The sequence below is a fragment of the Drosophila suzukii genome, chromosome 3 (genome assembly GCF_043229965.1).
Source record: "Drosophila suzukii chromosome 3, CBGP_Dsuzu_IsoJpt1.0, whole genome shotgun sequence".
Lineage (NCBI taxonomy): Eukaryota > Metazoa > Arthropoda > Insecta > Diptera > Drosophilidae > Drosophila > Drosophila suzukii.
In genome coordinates this window covers 8,837,071-8,857,703 of record NC_092082.1, presented here as the reverse complement: position 1 = coordinate 8,857,703, position 20,633 = coordinate 8,837,071, and the positions used below count along the sequence as shown (strand labels likewise).

Below are 20,633 nucleotides of genomic sequence, written 5' to 3'. Positions count from 1 at the left end.
GTAATTATTTTTATGAACAGGAGTATGTTGAGGACTATTCTTATGGACAGTAAAATATTTATTTATATGTTCTAAGAAGCAGAAAATCCATTAAAGGAAACAGTATTATTTTAATTACATTTGCTTTATGTACTATTATAATTAAAAGAAGATTTCCTACATTTACACATTAAAAAGGCACCACTCAAACTGTCAGCTTAATTTAAATTTATCCTAGTCATTTAGTTATTTTGCGTGGGCAGTAACTTGCGGGAAATTCAAAATATGACTGCAATTAGTGAAATATTTGAGAGGGTTACTTGCGACTAAATGGGAAATGGGGAAAGGCGAGTCAGATGTTAGCCGTATATTAATTGCAAGGCTGGCGAAAAGTGAAAAGTGTCATAACAAGGCGAAGAATGATGGGACTGCCGCTGTGACTGTGAATGCGACTGAGATGCGATGACGTTTGCAGCTGAGTTTTAATGACTCACTAAATTATTCATACGCCGTGGATGCCGACGAATGGCGTTTTGTTTTGAGCACGCCAAGCGCTAAATGTAAACAATTCAGCGCCAGGCAAAATGAAAAGTCAACAAACTTGTGCCGAGGCATATGAATATGAATATGCAATGAATGCGCCAGCCAGCCTGGCCAAGATGATGTTGATGTCCTGCCGTTGACAGGATTGTGGATGTGGATGTGGCTGAGGATGTGTATATATGGAGGAGCATGTGTAGTGAAGTCACTTTCTACCCTTTCGCTCAAATAGAGGGATCACATGACTTGATTGCTTACACAGCCGCCATAGAACATGGAATATGGCATGCTGGCATACGTATACGTATTAATATGAAACGCTTTTGAGCACGTAGCAACACTTATGGCCCCTCAGTCAGCCATCCTGGATGGGATATATCACGACAATCATCAGTTCAGCAGGAGAACAAGTGTAAGTGTGAGTATGAGTGCGAGTGTGAGTACGACTATGAGTATGAGTATGAGTGCGAGTACGAGGACAACGGCAAACGACAATGACGAGCACAATGAGGACGGAACTCTGGAGTTCTGGTAGCTGTGCGTACGATTCCATTACCAAAATGCCAGTGGAGTGATATGACGAGATGACGACGACGATGATGATGATGATGATGTATCATGCATGAAGCATAAATTCCATTTTCAAGTGCACCTCAGAATCCTGGCGAGCCCCATCACGAGTTATCCTTTTTGTTGGCTTTCCATCTCTCATCTCCACTTTTTTTTTTCCTTTTTTTGCTGCAATTTTTATTTTCATTTTACTTGAGCCTACACTTCATTTAGCCCCGGCTGTATAGACCTCGCTTGCATTTATTTGTTCAAGGGTTTTTTCTTCGCTTTTTTTCCTCATTTTTTTTTTTGGTCCTGGCTCCCTGCTTTCTCACTCAAGTGTTCATGCATTTTCTTCATTGATTGCATTTTTTGTTCGTGCGGATGATGTTCGTTGCTAATTAGCCGAAGGGGTTGAAACAAAGGACTTCTGAGGGATATCGCATAATAATTATGCTCAAGTGGCGGCTGAAAATCCGTGAGTAAAATGCAATAAAGATTAAGGACGCACATCTGAATTTAATTGCATGCAAATAAAGTGAAGTCTTGAAATGAAAATTGGATGAAAAGGATTTTAAAACAGTAAAAAAATACGAGTTTTTAATTCCAATGCTAACTATTAGTCCCAACGCTACCTAATAATTTATAAGTATTAGTACGTTTTATGTTTTTATTCCCAGCTTTAGTTACATTTTATGAGTATTTAATGCAAATCTAATGAGTCCCAAAATATATTTGTAATGCCGCGGAACTAAAGTCACACATTTAGCAACTGAATTCCACACCTTTGTCGCAGCCATTACAACTGTATCAGTTTCATTCACAATTGAGTTGTTGCCATTGTTACGACTTTATAAGTGCCTGTATCTAAGTATCTAAGCAATGGCATAGTTAACGTGTTTTTTTTTGCCAGCTGCCGCCTGCTATATAAATATTTCTGATTGCGCTTTATAGAGTTATAAAGGAGTAAGCGAAAAAAAAAATGGCAAAGTATGGTAATAAATGCCATGGCATTTGAAAATGTTATTAAAAAATGCTGGAGAAAAAAATATACCGCATAGAGAGAGAGAAGTCAGGCCATGCATATAAATTGCACGGCCTGCATATAGAAATAAATAAGTGAAAAAAATAAAATGGTATACCAATAAGTGCTGGACAGGCTATGACGTCAGTTGGCCAAAATACCAAGCCAAAAGCCAAGTGGTGCCAGCCACAGAGATCACAGCTAAATCAGAACCATAAACCAGAAACAACTTCTAAAAACAACTTTCATTTTGTACTCGAGAACGCCGCGCTAAAGTACTGCAGGAAAAAAAAAATAAAAATTGAAATTAAAATTGAAGAAAAAAAGTTGGACAGACAGATGGAGACTTCAAATGATTGGGTTTAATTTCCCATTGAGAATGAAATGTGCCAAGGGGGGGGGCATAGAGTGGTGTGATTGGGAGGACCACGTTCGTAATTAAGTTGGAGTCGCATAATTCAATTAACGTCTTGGCTGTCGATGGCCAGAGGTTGGGGGTTCTAGTGGTTCTGGTGGTTTTAGAGGTATTTCGTACTGCTGGCTGGAGCACACGCAAAAGCACCCACTGTTCCATTGTATTTACTAAGTGGAACTGGTCACTGATCTGGATTAGCAGCAATAACAACAGCCGGCCCAGTAGACGTCAACACAATCACCACACAGAGACTCGAATGTTGCACTGGGCGAAGGAATGGCCATTAGAATACTTAGGAAATTTTTAAGATTTTAATGAAAAAAAATTGATTTAAATATTTATAATTTTTTTATATTTATATGTCATGCATTTTTAAAGATTGCAAAAATATTTTATAAAGACTCAACTCTTAATTTGGTGAATATGTTTTATTTTAATGCACCACCAATCATGTTTAAATTAAATAATTTAAGCCATTCCTTGGGCACTTAAATAAACTTTAATTTTACAACTGATGAAATATTTAAGATTTTGTTAAAAACTTATCAAACAATATTTCACTACTTGATCGGTAGGATATTTGTAATATTTTTTTTAATCACCTTAGAAATGCCTTGAAGTATGCAATACATTTTTTGTATATTTCCAAAGTGTCATCTTTCAGGAAATGCAACCCAAGGAGTTTTTTATCTGTTTCTGAGTAACAAGTACTGAACTTCACTACAATTAAGTTTCTAGGACACTGAGATTAGCTTAAGATTAAAAATTGGTTGAAAGAGATTTCTTTTACACCCCTTTATGACAGTTCGATTCTTCGGTTTCTTGATGAAATGCATTGAAGAAACTAAGATATGACCTTTCCATTTTCACAGTGCATTAGAGCCGGGCTAGGAAATATTGTGGGGACACCGCTGTACCAAAGCGTGACAGGCATGAATTAACAATTTGAATTAATGTCAGTTACTCATGGCATGGCTGCTGCTCCAAAGACCAAGTGCGATGGCAAGGGGGGCGGAATTGAGTGGGCGCCCTCGTTTTGGTTCGCCTTAGTTGCACTTACTAATTTCTGACTACGACTGGCATTGATCTTTGCATTGTCCGTCCGCCGGCGGCCACAAAATGAAAGGAAAAGTAAGTTACGATTACGTTAGAGCCCGACGTTAACGTTAACCAGAGGGAAAGGTAATTGCGATTTGGCCAAAAAGGGAAAGGAAATGTTTCCTGCGCTGTGATTTTTGCTTGGCCAAGTGTCAAAAATGTGGCAGTCGCCTTTTGGCTCAATGGAGGGCTAAAAAGGAGGAGGGGTAAGGGGAAGGGGAAGGGGCAGTGGCAGGGGAAACGAGACTGGAACCCGGCTGAGCTGGCGCCAAATTAACCGGAAATGTCACAATGGCAATGGGCGACGTGCGGCCCGCTGCCCGTTTTGGAAATTATACAATTTTGTCACGTGACGTGCATTAGAAAACACAGTCGCACAAACACCAAGATATTACCAAGACGTGCCAGACAGTCGCGGTCCAAACAGCAAAAAAAAAAAATGCTGAGAAAAAACAAAGAAAATCCGAGGGAAACGAATCAAACAATTAAAGGCCGACCAGATAATCTAAACATATTATAAGGAATGAAAGAGAAGTTCTAGAGATGATGTTTACAAAACTTACTAGGAATTCAAATTGAATATCTATAAAAGGGCTTCAAGTAAAGCATCTTTAGGTAACAATTAAAAAGGACTTTTGATTCAAAAGTTATACTAGAAACTGAAAAAAAGAACATCCCAAAAAAAATTAATAAAATCTTTTTAATCTTCATATAATTATTTGTATAACACGAATTTCATTAATTTAATAATAAGTCGTATTGTATTAAATACAACCCTGTGTAATTTACCTTAATTACAACCAATCCACCCCTGCGTACCCATTAGAAAACCATAAAAACCAGTACCGCCCCCCACTTAGACGAGTGTGAACCCGTCAAGTCCACTAAATGTCAACTGAACACGCGAAATTCCGCAGCAGGACTTTCACTGGTCAGAGAGTCCTGTTCTGAATCATACATACACATATTCCCAGGCCCTCGAAAAAAGTTTTTGAAAACCAAAGTCAACGTTCTCTATGTCACAACGGGGGGGGCTTAACATGAGTTGGGGTTAAAAAGGGTTGGGGTTACCACCGAAAGAAGCCGCAAAAGCGCGAGAATATTGGCGGACGAAATGCAAAACCCGCTTTGAAGTCTGAGCCCACTGATTTGCCTTCTTGGGGGCCAACTTACTAACTAAACTGCCACTTTGAAGTGGCGTAGTTTTCCCTCTTAACGCACTTTCTTCGTTGGCAGCGTTTTTCCAAAACCTTAACGGCGACCATTCCACCCAGAAAAGATGGCGGAAATGCTTCAATTTCAAAGGCGAAAAGCCGCCAAACGATGGAAAGAGATAGCTGCACGTACGAGGCCACATATGTGGTGGAAAAAGTTTTTCCTTTGCTGATTTCTTTTTTTTTTCGGGGGTTGAATGTCTAAGTGGGGGAGCACTTTCACTTTTCTTCACACCCAAGTTTTGGTTCGCCTGTCACAAGGATACAAGTATTTTTTTTGCAGACCCTTTTTGATTGGAAGTATTTGCCAAAAATGATGGGGGTGGGATTTTGATAAGGATATGCCCTGGGGTTGCAGTGGAATACAATCGTTTTCAAAGCAAATTTTTGGCAATGATTTTTCTTTGACGCAAGAGATGAAAGAGCTTTGCAATGACAATTCCGAAAAGGCAAGTAATACAACAAAATAAAGGGTTAGGAAGGGAAATTATTAAAAAAAAAAAAGTGAGAAAGACCACAAACAATTTTAAATTAGTGATGCAACCGTGTCACGCAATCTAGCACCTCTAATGCTATTATAACTAATCCATCTTCAAGAAGATTCTATGATGTATGACCCATTTTTCCACCCAACCACTTGATGAATGATCACCCGGATCGCATTTAAAACGAACTTAAAGTCTAGACCATAGACCAAAACGAAATTCACATAAATCTCTGACAGACTCGAAACTTGAAATTAAATTTCGTATATAATTAATATGAATTCATCGCTGGCCGGCTACTGTTAAACCGCTAGTCAAGGTCGATCAATGGCGCAGAGAAAACATAAATCCAGCTGTCCATGCGAACCGTTAATGTAATAACTCATGCCTCACCGCGACTTGATTATGAGTTCGAGAGCCCGGCTTTATACGCGCATTCTTCTATATCATTTCTCTGGGCCCCGTCGCATCAAAATCAAATTAGTTCCGAGCGTTGATTTTCTTCCACAGTGTCGGCGCTTCATGCTCGTTGATTTCCAGCTAATTTTTGCTTTTCAAATCGACTACACAATACCAGACGAGAGTGTAATTATAATGCGAGAAGCGGGCGAACGCATTTATCGCCGCGATCAGCATACATCCGTTTGCCGCTGATATAAAGCTTGTAATTACCTGGCTAATTTACATGAATTTCCAAGCGAACATCCTTTTGGCCACAAAACCGTTTGGGGAGCTGGAGAAATTTTTCCCAAGAATATTTCGCAGCAAATAGTTGCAGTCACATAAAATGCACAAGGGGAAAATAGGTAAGCTTTCTAAAATTTTAAGATCACATTTTGCAAACTATATAAAGGGATATTATTTATATTTTTAATTGTTACATATTTTTCTTCATTTTTTTAACCTAAGTAGTTTAAACACATCTTAAAATTATCAAATATTATTAAACTAAAGTTAAGAATATAATCCCTTATTTTAGGAACCCTATATATTTATAAAATCAGTAAATCTTTTTTTGTTTCCGGAGGGGTTTGAAATAGTCCTCACTGCTCTAACCAAAACTTGGTTACAAATTCGACAATTTATTATCTAACTTCTTGTAACTCTCTTTCTGAAGCATCAACAATTTTTCCCAGTGAACTTTAAGTAGGCGCAGAAAAATGCTAGTTGGCCTGGCCGGGATTGTTGGCTTGGCCTATCAGCTATTTGGCATCATCATCGGGCAGGCTTTTGGTCTTCTGGCGTGGTCACGTCACAGGGCCATCGCTGTTGACCATCATCATCGGAGTTGGCCATTTCTTTCAGCCTCTCTCGACGCGATTGGCAATGATAAAGCGTCGTGGCCAACAAGTGGCGCATCTTTGTTGCCATTGCATTTGCATGGGGCAGCAGGAGAGATTCTTAAAATTTTCCACATGTGACCCAGGCCACGCCCCAGTCGTTGGCAGCCGCCCACCTCCGATCCTTCTTTTTCCATTTGCCTTTTTCTCCAGCAAATGGTCAAATTATTTCCTTTTCCGCATTTTCCACCAAAGCATTCACGCGCACGAAAGGATTTCTTGTAATTTGGCTGTGACTTGAAAAGATGTTGGATGGAAAAAAAGAGGGCGAGAATGTGGATCTGCAACCCTGCAGACTGATGAAAGGGATTTTGAGGCTGCCTTTGCTGTTTTGGCGACTTTGCATTTTTATTTGTAATGATTTTTGCCAGTTCTTTTCGCTTTACTTTTTTTTTTGTATCCTGGAACGGGTCACTGTATTTGGCGGGTTTTATGCGGCTTTTGTTTTAAATAAAAAATACAACAAAAATAAAAGCAGGGAGGGAAGGAAAGAAATAAAGGCAAAGGCAGGCCCATGACCACGATGTGTGTTTCTCCTCTATAAATGCATATACTCACGTATACAAAATCGAGGACACTTAGGAAAATAATGTTTCCTAACATAATTCATAAATTAATATACCCTTTTTAAGAAGAAATGTCGTTTTAATAACTTACTTTTTCATATGCTATCTTTTTGAATTTTAAAATGTTGGACATTTTGTAATATTTGTTTTTGGGTACAACTTTGTAAGTAGTTGTTTTGTAATATTTACTATCTTAACTATTTGTTCTGAACAAAAATAATATTTAAAATATTAATTATTACCAGTTTCAAGAATTAAGCTTTAAATTTAAATTTGGTCAGTTATTTAATTAAACCTTTCCAATTTCTATCCGAAGCTCAATATAATTTTGAAGGATTTATAGATCTATTGGATTTTTAATTAACTTTCCTTAATTAAACTTAAACTTATTAGCTTTTTTCCGAGTGTACTTATACCCAAGTGCATCTCGGCATGGCAGATTGAGCCCGTTTGTTCAATGAGTGCTGGAGATGGGCTGGATTGGGTTGCTCCTGGGATCCTGGACGGGGATCCTGCATCTGCATCTGCATTATGCACACTCATTACCCTCTCTCTCGTCCGCCTTCCGTCCCTTTCTGGCCGCCATTATCCTTGTTCGCTCGTTCACTTTCATTTCACATATCGCATGTATGAGTTTTTTTCCTGGATTTTATTCCTCTTTTTTATTTACGTGCCTTACCCTTGCCACTTGAGACATTGCTTTGTTCTGTTTTATGCCACGAAGGGGTTATGAAAAAATATATACCCCGAAAAGCTTTTAGTGTGCATGTGAGAACGCGTTGAAAGCGCAGGCCAAATGCATTTGGATGGTCTCTCAACTCAGAACTAAAAACGCCTGATTCTGAAAAATGCATAAACGTAAAATCCAGGCTAACGCCGAATAAAGAAAATGTTGGCATAGAGTGTATTCATATTTCGCACAAAATAGTTATATTTCAATATTTCGAGACGTGGGATACCTCTTTGACTGTGCGATTGAACTCTATGAAATTCTCCATTAAAATGACTTAACCAATTTATCCGAATTTTCAATGACTTCCAGACTGGGACCCCAAATTTAAACTTATAGATTCCTTAACTTCAATAATTGGATCCCGACTTAGACGTGTTATACCTCTATGAATTTGTAATTGAATTCTTAAATAATTTTGTTCTTTTAAAAGAGAGTCAAAATTATACCCCATTTTCATGTCTGATTTTTCAGTATTTCCGATGACTTCCAGAATGGGACCCCAAAACTCAACTTCCAGATTCCATAACTTGTGTTATTGTAAACCGATTTAGACGTGGGATACCTCTATGAGTTTATAATTGAATTCTTTTATAATCTGCATTCAAAGTGTTTCTTTAAAAGAGGGACAAAATTTTAGCCCATTTTCATGTCTGATTTTTCAGTATTTCCCCAAAACACAACTTCCAGATTCCATAACTTGTGTTATTGTAAACCGATCTAGACGTGGGATACCTCTATGAGTTTGTAATTGAATTCTTTTATAATCTGCATTCAAAGTGTTTCTTTTAAAAGGGGTCCAAGTTTTAGCCCATTTTCATGTCTGATTTTTCAGTATTTCCGATGACTTCCAGAATGGGACCCCAAAACTCAACTTCCAGATTCCATAACTTGTGTTATTGTAAACCGATTTAGACGTGGGGTACCTCTATGAGTTTGTAATTAAATTCTTTTATAATCTGCATTCAAAGTGTTTCTTTAAAAGAGGGTCAAAATTTTAGCCCATTTTCATGTCTGATTTTTCTGTATTTCCAATGACTTCCCCAAAACACAACTTCCAGATTCCATAACTTGTGTTATTGTAAACCGATTTAGACGTGGGATACCTCTATGAGTTTGTAATTTAATTCTTTTATAATCTGCATTCAAAGTGTTGCTTTAAAAGAGGGTCCAAATTTTAGCCCATTTTCATGTCTGATTTTTCAGTATTTCCGATGACTTCCAGAATGGGACCTCAAAACTCAACTTCCAGATTCCATAACTTGTGTTATTGTAAACCGATTTAGACGTGGGGTACCTCTATGAGTTTGTAATTAAATTCTTTTATAATCTGCATTCAAAGTGTTTCTTTAAAAGAGGGTCAAAATTTTAGCCCATTTTCATGTCTGATTTTTCTGTATTTCCAATGACTTCCAGAATGGGACCGCAAAACTCAACTTTCAGATTCAATAACTTGTGTTATTGTTAACCGATTTAGACGTGGGATATTTCTATGAGTTTGTAATTGAATTCTTTTTTAATCTGGACTCAAAGTGTTGCTTTAAAAGAGGGTCCAAATTTTAGCTCATTTTCATGTCTGATTTTTCAGTATTTCCGATGACTTCCAGAATGGGACCCCAAAACTCAACTTCCAGATTCAATAACTTGTGTTATTGTAAACCGATTTAGACGTGGGATACCTCTATGAGTTTGTAATTGAGTTCTTAAATAATCTGCCTTCAAATTGTTCTTTTAAAAGAGGGTCAAAATTTTAGCCCATTTTCATGTCGGATTTTTCTGTATTTCCAATGACTTCCAGAATGGGACCCCAAAACTCAACTTCTACATTCCATAACTTGTGTTATTGGAAACCGATTTAGACGTGGGATACCTCTATGAGTTTGTAATTGACTTCTTAAATAATCTGCATTCAAATTGTTCTTTTAAAAGAGGGTCAACATTTTGGCCCATTTTCATGTCGGATTTTTCTGTATTTCCAATGACTTCCAGAATGGGACCCCAAAACTCAACTTCTAAATTCCATAACTTTTGTTATTGGAAACCGATTTAGACGTAGGTTACCTCTATGAGTTTGTAATTGAATTCTTAAATAATCTGCATTCAAATTGTTCTTTTAAAAGAGGGTCAAAATTTTGGCTTATTTTCATGTCGGATTTTTCTGTATTTCCAATGACTTCCAGAATGGGACCCCAAAACTCAACTTCTAAATTCCATAACTTTTGTTATTGGAAACCGGTTAAGACGTAGGATACCTCTATGAGTTTGTAATTGAATTCTTAAATAATCTGCATTCAAATTGTTATTTTAAAAGAGGGTCAAAATTTTAGCCCATTTTCATGTCGGATTTTTCTGTATTTCCAGTGACTTCCATAATTGGACCCCAAAACTAAACTTCTAGATTCCATAACTTGAGATATCGCAAACCGATTTGGACGTGGGATACCTCTATGAGTTTGAAATTGAATTATTTAATAATATGCATTCAAATCGTTATTTTAAAAGTGGGTCAAAATTTAGCATATTTTCATGTCTGGTATTTCTGTGTTTCTAGAATGAAACCCTTAAAACTGAACTCCATAACTTGACATAACTAGTTTCCACACTATTTTTAACTATCTTTTATCTGGTTCTGGTACTGGTTCTTGCTCCCGATAATGAAGTGATTTAGTTTGGCCAATGGTTCAGTAAGCTGCAATAACACCTTAAGGAAAACGACATCCCTGAAGTTTGGTAACACCACTTTTTTAGTGTGCCCTTACTAAAAAGGAAATCTAAGCTAAATCAGAAGTAAAAGTTACCAAAAAACGAAAGTGTTGACAAGTGTCAACCGAGTAGGTTCAGTCTTCAGTAGGAAACGAAGAAAATACAACATTTCATCACATTAAATACACAATCAATATTCCTTCAATCGACACGTGGTCTGAGAAACGTTGTTGCTGTGATTGTTGTTGCTTTGTTGTCAAGAGTCCCCATCCTATCAGCTCCAAATGTTGTAGGGCTGTGGTGAGATACATTCAGATACAATACAACCCACATGCTGGTAATATGAACTCCGACTCGGAATACTCGGATGAGGATCACGGTGACTCGCATCGCTCTCTACACAGTCACATGAGTTGCGGTAATTTTGACAGCGACAGCGAGGATACCTGCACGGAAATTCTTTTGCCGGAAAGTCCTACTCGGAATCCCGATGATGACTTTATCTACAAGGTCCTCTCTGTGGACCAGATCGTTCAGCACCAGCGCAACATCATCGATGAGGTGAACAATGTCCTGAATCTATCGCCGCAGGTCACCCGCATCATACTCAATCACTTCAAGTGGGACAAGGAACGGCTGTTCGAGAACTATTTCGAAAGTAGTCCTAAGGATTTTTTCCAGCGCGCCCATGTTGTGAATCCTTTCGAGCAGAAGAGTGATCTGGATTCGGAAAGCATAGTGTCCACATCCTCCGCCTCTCAAAAGTTCTGCGGGATTTGCTTTTGTCCTTGTGAGGAGCTCAAGGGCTTGGGTTGTGGACACAGTTTTTGCGCCGCCTGCTGGAAACAATACTTGGCGAACAAGACGTGCAGCGAGGGCTTGGCCAATACCATCAAGTGTCCAGCAACCAATTGCGATATCCTGGTGGACTATGTGTCCTTCCTGAAACTTGCCGATGATCCCGAGGTTGTGGAGCGTTATCAGCAGCTTATAACGAATACCTTTGTGGAGTGCAACATACTGATGAGATGGTGTCCCGCCCCCAATTGCACCCATGCCATTAAGGCCATTTGTGCCGAACCACGTGCGGTTCACTGCAAATGTGGCCATCAGTTTTGCTTTGCCTGTGGCGAGAATTGGCATGAACCGGCCAGCTGTAGCTCCCTAAAAAAGTGGCTCAAAAAATGCCTTGAGGACTCGGAGACTTCCAATTGGATTGCCCAGAACACCAAGCAGTGTCCCAAATGCAATGTGACTATTGAGAAGGATGGTGGCTGCAATCACATGGTCTGCAAGAATCCATCCTGCCGCTATGATTTCTGCTGGGTGTGCCTGGGATCCTGGGAGCCACATGGTTCGTCCTGGTACAGCTGCAATCGCTTCGACGAAGAGGAGGCCAAACAGGCCCGGCTGGCCCAGCAAAAGTATCGCTCTTCGATGGCCCGATATCTGCACTATTACAACCGATATATGAACCACATGCAGAGCATGAAGATGGAGAACAAGCTGTACGCGAATGTTCAGGCCAAAATGGATGACATGCAGGAGGAGATGAGCTGGATTGAGGTCCAGTTTCTGCGCGATGCCGTCGATGTTCTATGCCATTGCCGTACCACCCTGATGTACAGCTATGTCTTCGCCTTCTACCTGATGAACAACAATCAGAAGATCATATTCGAGGATAATCAGCGGGATATGGAAATGGCCACCGAGAAGATCTCCGAGTGTTTGGAGCGGGAGATTACGGTGAAAAATCTGTACGAAGTCAAGCAGAAGGTCCTCGATCTATCGCACTACTGCCAAAAGCGACGGCATGTACTTCTGTGCCACGTGAGGGAGGGTTACGAAAAGGACTGGTGGGACTTTATCGAGGACCCCGCCACATAGTGCCCCACACCATCACCAACTAGCAACTAACAGAAAAAGAAAGCAAACCGGACATTTCACTGAAGACTTTTAATCAGCACACACAATACCCCTTTTGGTTTCTTCTCTGGTTGGATTGATTTCAGTCGATTCGACCAAGAGCTCTCCAAATTGTAAAGTTAAGATACAGTAATAGAAAATAATATAGGAAAATTTTCATAATTAACATACACGTAAAAGATTTTTATTTTTATTGGTTAGGGAAAATTCTAATATTACTTAAAAACGGATTTACATTAGGCGGAGTATCAAATAACCGTGCGTTGCTTATTAAATATCTTTGATTAAAGCGACATGACAGATGATTTCTTAAACTAATGATTCAATAACAAACATTTTTTTTCAATTGACGATGATGATTTGTCTCATGTTATTAATAAAATATTTTTATTCATAAAAAAATCTTTTAAATTTTTAAAAGAATACAATTTTAATTTCAGAGTGTAGATCTATATCTGTATAGCCAGCCCCACTGTTTGCTCTCCTCTGCGGCCCCCTAATATGCGTCTGGCTTTTGTAATTATAACATAAATCAATCCCAATTTCATGTTATACTTTTCAGCGGAGCAAAGCGATTAATGTCGACAATGGACCAGAGAGATATGGCATGGCAAAAGGAAAATCATAAATAAGCCATATATTGCCATGGCCAATAACGGAATGGAATGGAACGAAATGCACACCCCACCGACCGACCGTATGAAAAATATTTCCTTATCGCGATGCTTCCTCAAGAGAAACGCCGCCAGGTGCAAAACGAACCGTGTGGATAGTGTGGATATATCGAAGGGGGCTGGGGTTTTCTTTTTTGTGGGGTTTTTGGGGGGCTAGGAACTGGGAACTGGAAAAGCCTTGGCCAATAGATTTACGGCAAACGGCAGCCAAGTCGTGCCGCTTTGGCTTAGAGTGTGAATTTTCGCACCCGTGATGAAGTTTCCAATTAAATTTTATTGGATTTCAAATTGAGGCTGAGACTCAAGCCGCTGATCCGATGCCTTTGCCTTTTTGCTGCGGCTGGCTGGTAAATATTTGCGCACCATTGTTGTGGCAAGTGTTGAAAGTGGGCGGTGCAGAGTTAACCCCCTCAATCCAATCCACCCACTTCTCGCCCCCCCACAATAAGTCCTCTGCCTCGCAGAGTGATTTCTTATGGCAGTTCAATTGGGGGGTCATCAACGTGTCAGCCTTCCAATTGCCACACTGCGGATGCCGCAAAGTTGCACCCTGGAATTGACTATTTTATGAATGCATTGTGGGAACGCCTTGAGAATTTCGGGATGCCAGAATTATGGTGTGCAATTGGCAGTATATTTTCCAGAATGAGGTGAAAGTTTAGTCTGTAATCATAATTGACTTGGATACGGAAGTTTTATGTTGATTGCGCTTTCCATTCTTGATTATATGAGGAGATATATCAAAATTAATGGTTTTTGATTTTTTATCTGAACATCAAGTCAGTAAAATAGGATAAAATGTTTATAAATGTACCTTAAAGAAATGTATCCACAAATAAAATAAAAATGTTTGTGCGATAGTTAAGAATTTGAACTACAAAAGCTATCTTGGCTTAGAAAATGTATTATAATAAACCCTTTGAACTCTAAAGTGAAAAAATAAATTGGTAAATATTTTAACCATCATGCTTATCCATAAATACTTTAAAAAATAAAATCAGTTAGCTCTTAATTTACTTGAATTTACCTCAACAGTTTGAGCACTTTTCTCGTCTCAACTTTAAGCTCTCGGCTCTCATCTCTATTTACCTTCAATATCGGCTTGGCCATAAGGCTGCAAGTGCCAGTCAACAGTTGGCCTGTTCCTGGCCCTTGGTCTTCGGCTCATTCAACAAGTCAACAAACAAAACACACAGTAGAAAATGGAGGAAGAAATGCTGAGCAGAGGGAGAAGATGGGTAGAAAAAACCTCAGAAAAAAAGCGGAGTCCTTTCGTCGAAGACCTGCTCCCTGGTCAAGTTGTGCTCAAGTGCGTTCGTATTAATTTTATTTATTGGCCACAAAATCCCAACCGCAGACCCTCTGCCCCTTGTTCAGGCTTAACGGTCTCGGTTGGCGTGTCCTGCTCCTGGGCTCTTGGCCTGGCTTATTGAATTTTTATCTACAGTTTGCCATTGTGCTTATGGCATCTCACTGAATCTTGAGTCTTGAATCTCGGGCTGGGCGTTAGCTATTTTTATTATTCAGTTTTTTCTACTCAATTTTTTTTTTACTTTTTTTTCAACGGCTTCTAGCGACAGACACTTGATGTCCTTACATCTGCTTTACAACTTGGTCGCGTACTTTCAATTACGCGCCTCGTCCTGCCATTGTCCTTGGCCTCTGTCGAAGGTCGGTTAATAGCAAGGTCCTCTGACAATGGACCAGGGCCAAAAAGTGTTGTAAGCCAGCCGAGATTACCGGGGAAACTGTGTCAATGGCAGGGATAAATCAATCAAATGAATAGGGAAGTGAGACAGTGGATCACCTTTGTTTTACAATCAAAAAGGAATTCGCGTTTGATTCAGAATTAAAATTTGGTGCACAGATTCTTGAGTGTTGAGTTGAGAGTACATAAAAAAGTAAAACAACCCGAGAATTATTTGTTTTCTAAATCATTTTTAAGTTTAGTCCTAAACAACTATAATTTTAAATATTGTTTTTCATTTTTAGGTAAAGAAACTTTATAATGATCTTTTGTTTTTGCAAAAGTTGTATATAATCCCGCCATGAAACATTATTATATAACGTTTGTAGGCTTTTCCTTCCACATTAGAAGCACTTGTTGCTAGTGAAAGACGGCTTATATAATTCGCGATTGTAGCCAATTTGTTTTTGCACTTTCTAATGGCTTCCCCTTTATTTCCTATCTGCAGCACATTAGTTGGCCCATTGAGCAACTATGTTGTTGTGTTGGATCTTTTTCTGCTGATTTTTCTGGTCAAGTCATAGCTCTGCAATAAACAATCTGCGGCATGCACTTGAAAAAATATATATTTGATACTGTAATATATAAGTTTAAGTTTAGATACTGAAGGTATTTATATTAAAAGTTTTTGATTGAATTTCAGGCTTGAATCCAAACGTTTATAAATTTTAATTATCATTATCATTAGTTCTGGGTTAGAAAATTAAGTATTTTTTCTGGAGCATCAATATCTGAACATTCTTTCTCTTTTTTCAGATTTCTTTGACTGTGTAGCCTTGGTTATAGTTGGATCTGAATCTTAGGCTGCCTATGCGACTCCTTAGCCGCTTTTTGGCCGTACCCGTACTCCTGCTCCTCGCACTATCACTTCATCAGCGACGTGAATTTATGAGGCACTTTGCGCAGTCGCCGAGCATCGCTGGCCATAATTTGCCGCCGTCTTGGCTGCGCGGCCTCGTCTATTGGCGAGTGCACAAATTGCGTTGATATGCTGACAGGCGGCACACAGCGGCTACACGGCGAGAAAAGCCCCCCTTTATTAGCTGGCTAATTTGCCTATCGCCTGGCCGCCGATGTGGCAAAATGCATTAAAAACGCTCCGACTTCGGACCACTAAATTGAGGCACGCGCGCAGGCGTTAAAGAGTAAACAAATAAACAGAAGCCAGCGGCCTACAGAAACCAAAAAAAAAAAAAAGAAAACTTCAATTGAATTTAATTGGCCAACTGCGAGCGGCGGACTGCTCTTTTCGACACTAACTAGCTGTCACATTTTTGTGATGTGCGAGAATTGGAGCTCAGATGCGTAAATAAGAGGCGAATATGTGAGTAAGGGAATTATCGAACTAATTAATACTCTTTTTTTATAAAGAATGTATACCTTTGAATAAAAACTAAAATAATTTAATCAGAAGATACTAAATACATCATCTAATCTTATCTTATATAACATATATCAAGTTGCGGCTGTTCTCAAAATTATGTAATATAAAAATCATTTCAAAAAGTGATAGGTTTATTAAGGTTTAGCGATAATTTAATTTTGACTTCCAATAAAATCCTTAAAATCAAATATATTAGGAACAAATTTACTTATTATTTTTCTTTCTCTTAAAATTGCAAAATCTTTTGCTACAAACCACATCTTTCTACCATAAATTCCCATTAATGTAGTGTATATTTAACTTAACTCATCACACAAATTAAACGCATTCCTCGGGCTTCAGCTGCCTTGGCTTCTGTATTTTTTGTGCTTATCACTTGAATCATCATCATCATGCCTCGGCAAAAGCCATCACATCGAAAAAAAAGGTCGTGCCAATTTAATTAAGCGACATTTTATTTAATTATTTCATATATTGATTGCAAAATGTGTAAAGCTTTTAATTGCGAAAAATGACCACAATTCCCCAAACAGCGAACCGCACCGAAAACCCGATGCCCACATTCCCTTCCATGGATTGTACATATATGTACATATAAATATGGGCATCAATAATTTCAATAATTTCGCATGGAGAAATTGCCGGAATGAAATTGATTTGGCTCGACAGCAGATGCATTTAATGCATTTATATTGCATTTCATTATGCTTATTTCATTTCGTAATGATTGAATTGAAACGGCTGGAGTGATGACTGCCAATAACAATGCACAATTGGACAAATCAAACAGATATGAGGCTTTTTGGTTTCGTCCTGGAAATGCCAGTCTTCTGGTTCCGGGTTTTCACACAGGGAAGAGCAAAAGGGTTGGATTTCACTGAAAATATAAGCATATACTTTTTAAAAATTGGTTTATTGCATAAAACAGCTTATACAAACTATGAAATATTTTAATAGGTGGATATATTTTAACCAGATTTAATTGAAAGCATGTTTTTTCTATGCTCCTAAATGCAATTAAAGTCCATATTTTTGTTCACTTTGACATAAAAGTTATTTCATTTTACAAAATAAATAAAAAAAACTTTAAAGCTCATAGAACATTTATGATCTCAGTGCTTTTGTTTAGATTTATTTCGCTGTGTGTGCCTTTTGGGCAAACATATCAATTATGCGGCACATTTTTGCTGTTATAAATATTTACGCAGAAATTAATTATTTTATATTAAAATGACCGCAAAACATTTTACACTCGACTGGGGATCGGGGATCTGGGAAATCCACTCGGGATATTGGCTTTATCCCCGGGCTTCCTGCGGTTGATTTTTTTTTGCGCATTTTTGTATTGTGGCCCGAATGACTGGTTGACTGGTTGAATGGCCATGGCCTGGATGTGTGCACTGTGATTGACACGGTAAATGATATTCGCATTATGCACAGGATATGTTGCTGTCCACATCGAAGTGCCGATGTGTGTGTGTGTGTGTGAGTGTGTGATGGTTAAACAGGAAACGGAAATGGCAACAAGCATTGTGTGCAGTTCCACTGGGAGCCATCTGCATCTGCATATTGCATATTTGTTGTTTATTCAGCCACTGAGATTGCCATTAAATCCATTGTTGTTTCCGTTATTGCAGTTTGCCAAATGGCAAATTTAAAGCCTGATGAGGCGATAAATGCTTTAAAAGTGTAACGATGTTGGTTACGTTTTTTTCTGCTGCCCTGCTGCCCATCACATATTTGCTGGTTCAGCATTCAGATCCATCTTCATCAGCATTGGCAAGACCCCAAGCCCGGTTTCCCATCAGGCCCATTCAGAATGTAGCTATACTCTCAAGCCCCTGCCCGGATAATGGCATCTGCGATGGCAGGAGCTGAAGAAATGCTCTTTAAGGATCCACTTGTGTGCCTGGGCTCTCAAGTGTCCTTTGCATGTTAGCGAAACCACTCGAAAATATGACGCGTTTGCTGAAGTATGCAAAAATTGCACATGGAACACGGAACACAGGAGGCAGAAACCAAAACCAAAAAAAAAAGAAACCACCGAGCTCAACTGCTCAACAATAACGCGGAACAATTCAATGTTTTCGCTGCTTTAAGTTGTATGCCGATAGAGTAAGATTATTTTAGATTTTTCGTTTTTTTTTTGTGTTTGACAAAAAATTATCAATTGATGGCTATCAGCCATCAGGGAGGAAAATACTTATAGTAGGCACAAAAATAAAAAAAAGGTCTCAAGGAAATATACAGCATAATAGATATGTGTATTATAAAAGTAAAGTTTTAAAAGCCTATTACGATTATAATTTCTGGAATGATTGTTTACCCTTTTGAACAAGACTAACAAAGAGATACTTTTGACATAAAAAGTAATAATCACAGAAGCCTTTTAAAAATAAAACTCATAAGAAATGATTATTTTCGTTCACTGTAAACAGAGCTAGCAACCTTCTGCTTCTGTGACGTTTTAAAATATATTTCTGAAAGAAAAATTGTATTTAAACTACTTATGATTTGTTTACACTACTTCATTTACTGTCTTTAAAAAATTAATCTAATAAAATTAATTAATGAACGCAAGCCAAATTTTTCAGAATTAGGAGCATTGCTCTAAGGGGCTTGGAATAAAATATGGCTTAAATACGTTCCAAGTCCGAAATCCACCAATCCTTCGCCTCCAGATTCGATCAATCAATACCCAGAACTTTTGGCGTTGGCGGCGAACATGAAATATCACAGCCGTAGCCAAACCCTTTTCCCGAACTCCAAAACTTTTCGATTGGGAGTTGGGATTCGGTATCGGTTTCGGTTGGGGCTATTCGGTTTTCCTCAGCTGGATTTTCCGCCGCTGCCGCCGCCGCGAACGTGAGCGTAACCAAATTTTGCCAGAGGGCTTGGCCGAATCCGAATCAATTCAATTGCCAAATTATGCCAAACCTAGGAAATACAAATGGAATCGACAGTAGAAATGGGTGAATAGGCATAGTCATGGCCAATATTTCGGTGCTGTTCCAATATTTGTGGCCGCAATTGTTTTGCATGACTCGACTGGGTCTCAAAAAGCCTCAAAAGCCGACTGCATTGGCCTAATCGATCATCGGGCCATGTTTTCTTTCCTTTTTTTTCGGCTGCATTTTGGCTCTTTGGTGTTGTGTACTATTTTTTTTTTTTTTTTGTGACGGCGGGTTTTGTCATTGGCTTCGGTTGGTTTGTTGGCCTGCTGTCATTTTTAACTGTCTATCTCGGTGTCTCTGAGCCGTGGTTAGACTGCGGCTCTTAGCCTGGCCTGCAACTATTTTCCGTGCCACATTTTAACGTAATTATGCCGAAAAAGTAACACGAGCAACGACGCGACGCGCCGCGGCATTTGATTAATTGTCGAATCGTGCACACCACTGGGGCTATTTGTTATCTCAAGGCGTTGAAATTATAAATTGTTTTGAGTGCTAGCCCCACGCCAGTTAAAAAGCAAAAAGGCAAGAGGAGACTGTACCCGGACATCGCCTGCCGATCGTCGTTTAAGTTGCGACGAAAGTGTGAAAGGGTTCACCAAAGGGGTTCACACGAAACATCGCCGAAAGTTTGGGACAGAAAATGAAATATATTTCGACGGGGGAAGCATAGTCGATAAGACAAGGTGACACGAAGTGTGTCTTACAAATTGTAAGATTGCCAAAATATGATGTATACCAATATTTTAATGAAGACTTATAATTACTTTAAAATATTATGAGGAATTTTACAATGTCTAAAAATGTATTAATACACTTCTATTCGAATTCGGTATTTAAACGTTAAGAAAAGAAAAGGTTAGTTCAGTGTAAGGATTATCTATAAAAAAAGAATTTAAAAAAACCAAAATAATAGATATTCTATTAATATTTAAAAATACTTAAAACTAAAGTACTCTTATAAAAGAATAGATTTTTAAAAATCCCTATGATATTTTATTGTAAGCTAATTTATCATTACTTACCTCCTATTCATAAAAAACGGTTCCCATATTTCATAAAAGAGAGTAATAATCAAAAACATAATTTCGTATATTACAATCATTCAATAGAAATATATCTAAGGTTTCCAATCATATTAATGGCTTTATTACAAAATGATCCCCTTAAAAATACAGTGATTTTGCAGCTTTTAATTCACCATATCAGCTTCCTTTGCCATTCATAATTTGGCATTTCCTTAAAGTTCAACCAATCCGGCAAAGTTCTTTGTGACTCCCGCCCCCCAATGACCTCCACCCACCGCCC

The 20,633-nt window shown here is 38.5% G+C and overlaps 1 protein-coding gene across 1 annotated transcript; it reads left to right on the top strand.

Moving 5' to 3' along the window:
* Positions 1 to 10,761: 10,761 nt before the first annotated feature.
* LOC108012581 (E3 ubiquitin-protein ligase ariadne-1) lies at positions 10,762 to 12,737 on the top strand. Its single transcript, XM_017077996.4, has one exon. The coding sequence runs from the start codon at positions 10,986 to 10,988 to the stop codon at positions 12,528 to 12,530; it is 1,545 nt and encodes a 514-aa protein (XP_016933485.3). The 5' UTR covers positions 10,762 to 10,985; the 3' UTR covers positions 12,531 to 12,737.
* Positions 12,738 to 20,633: the final 7,896 nt, after the last annotated feature.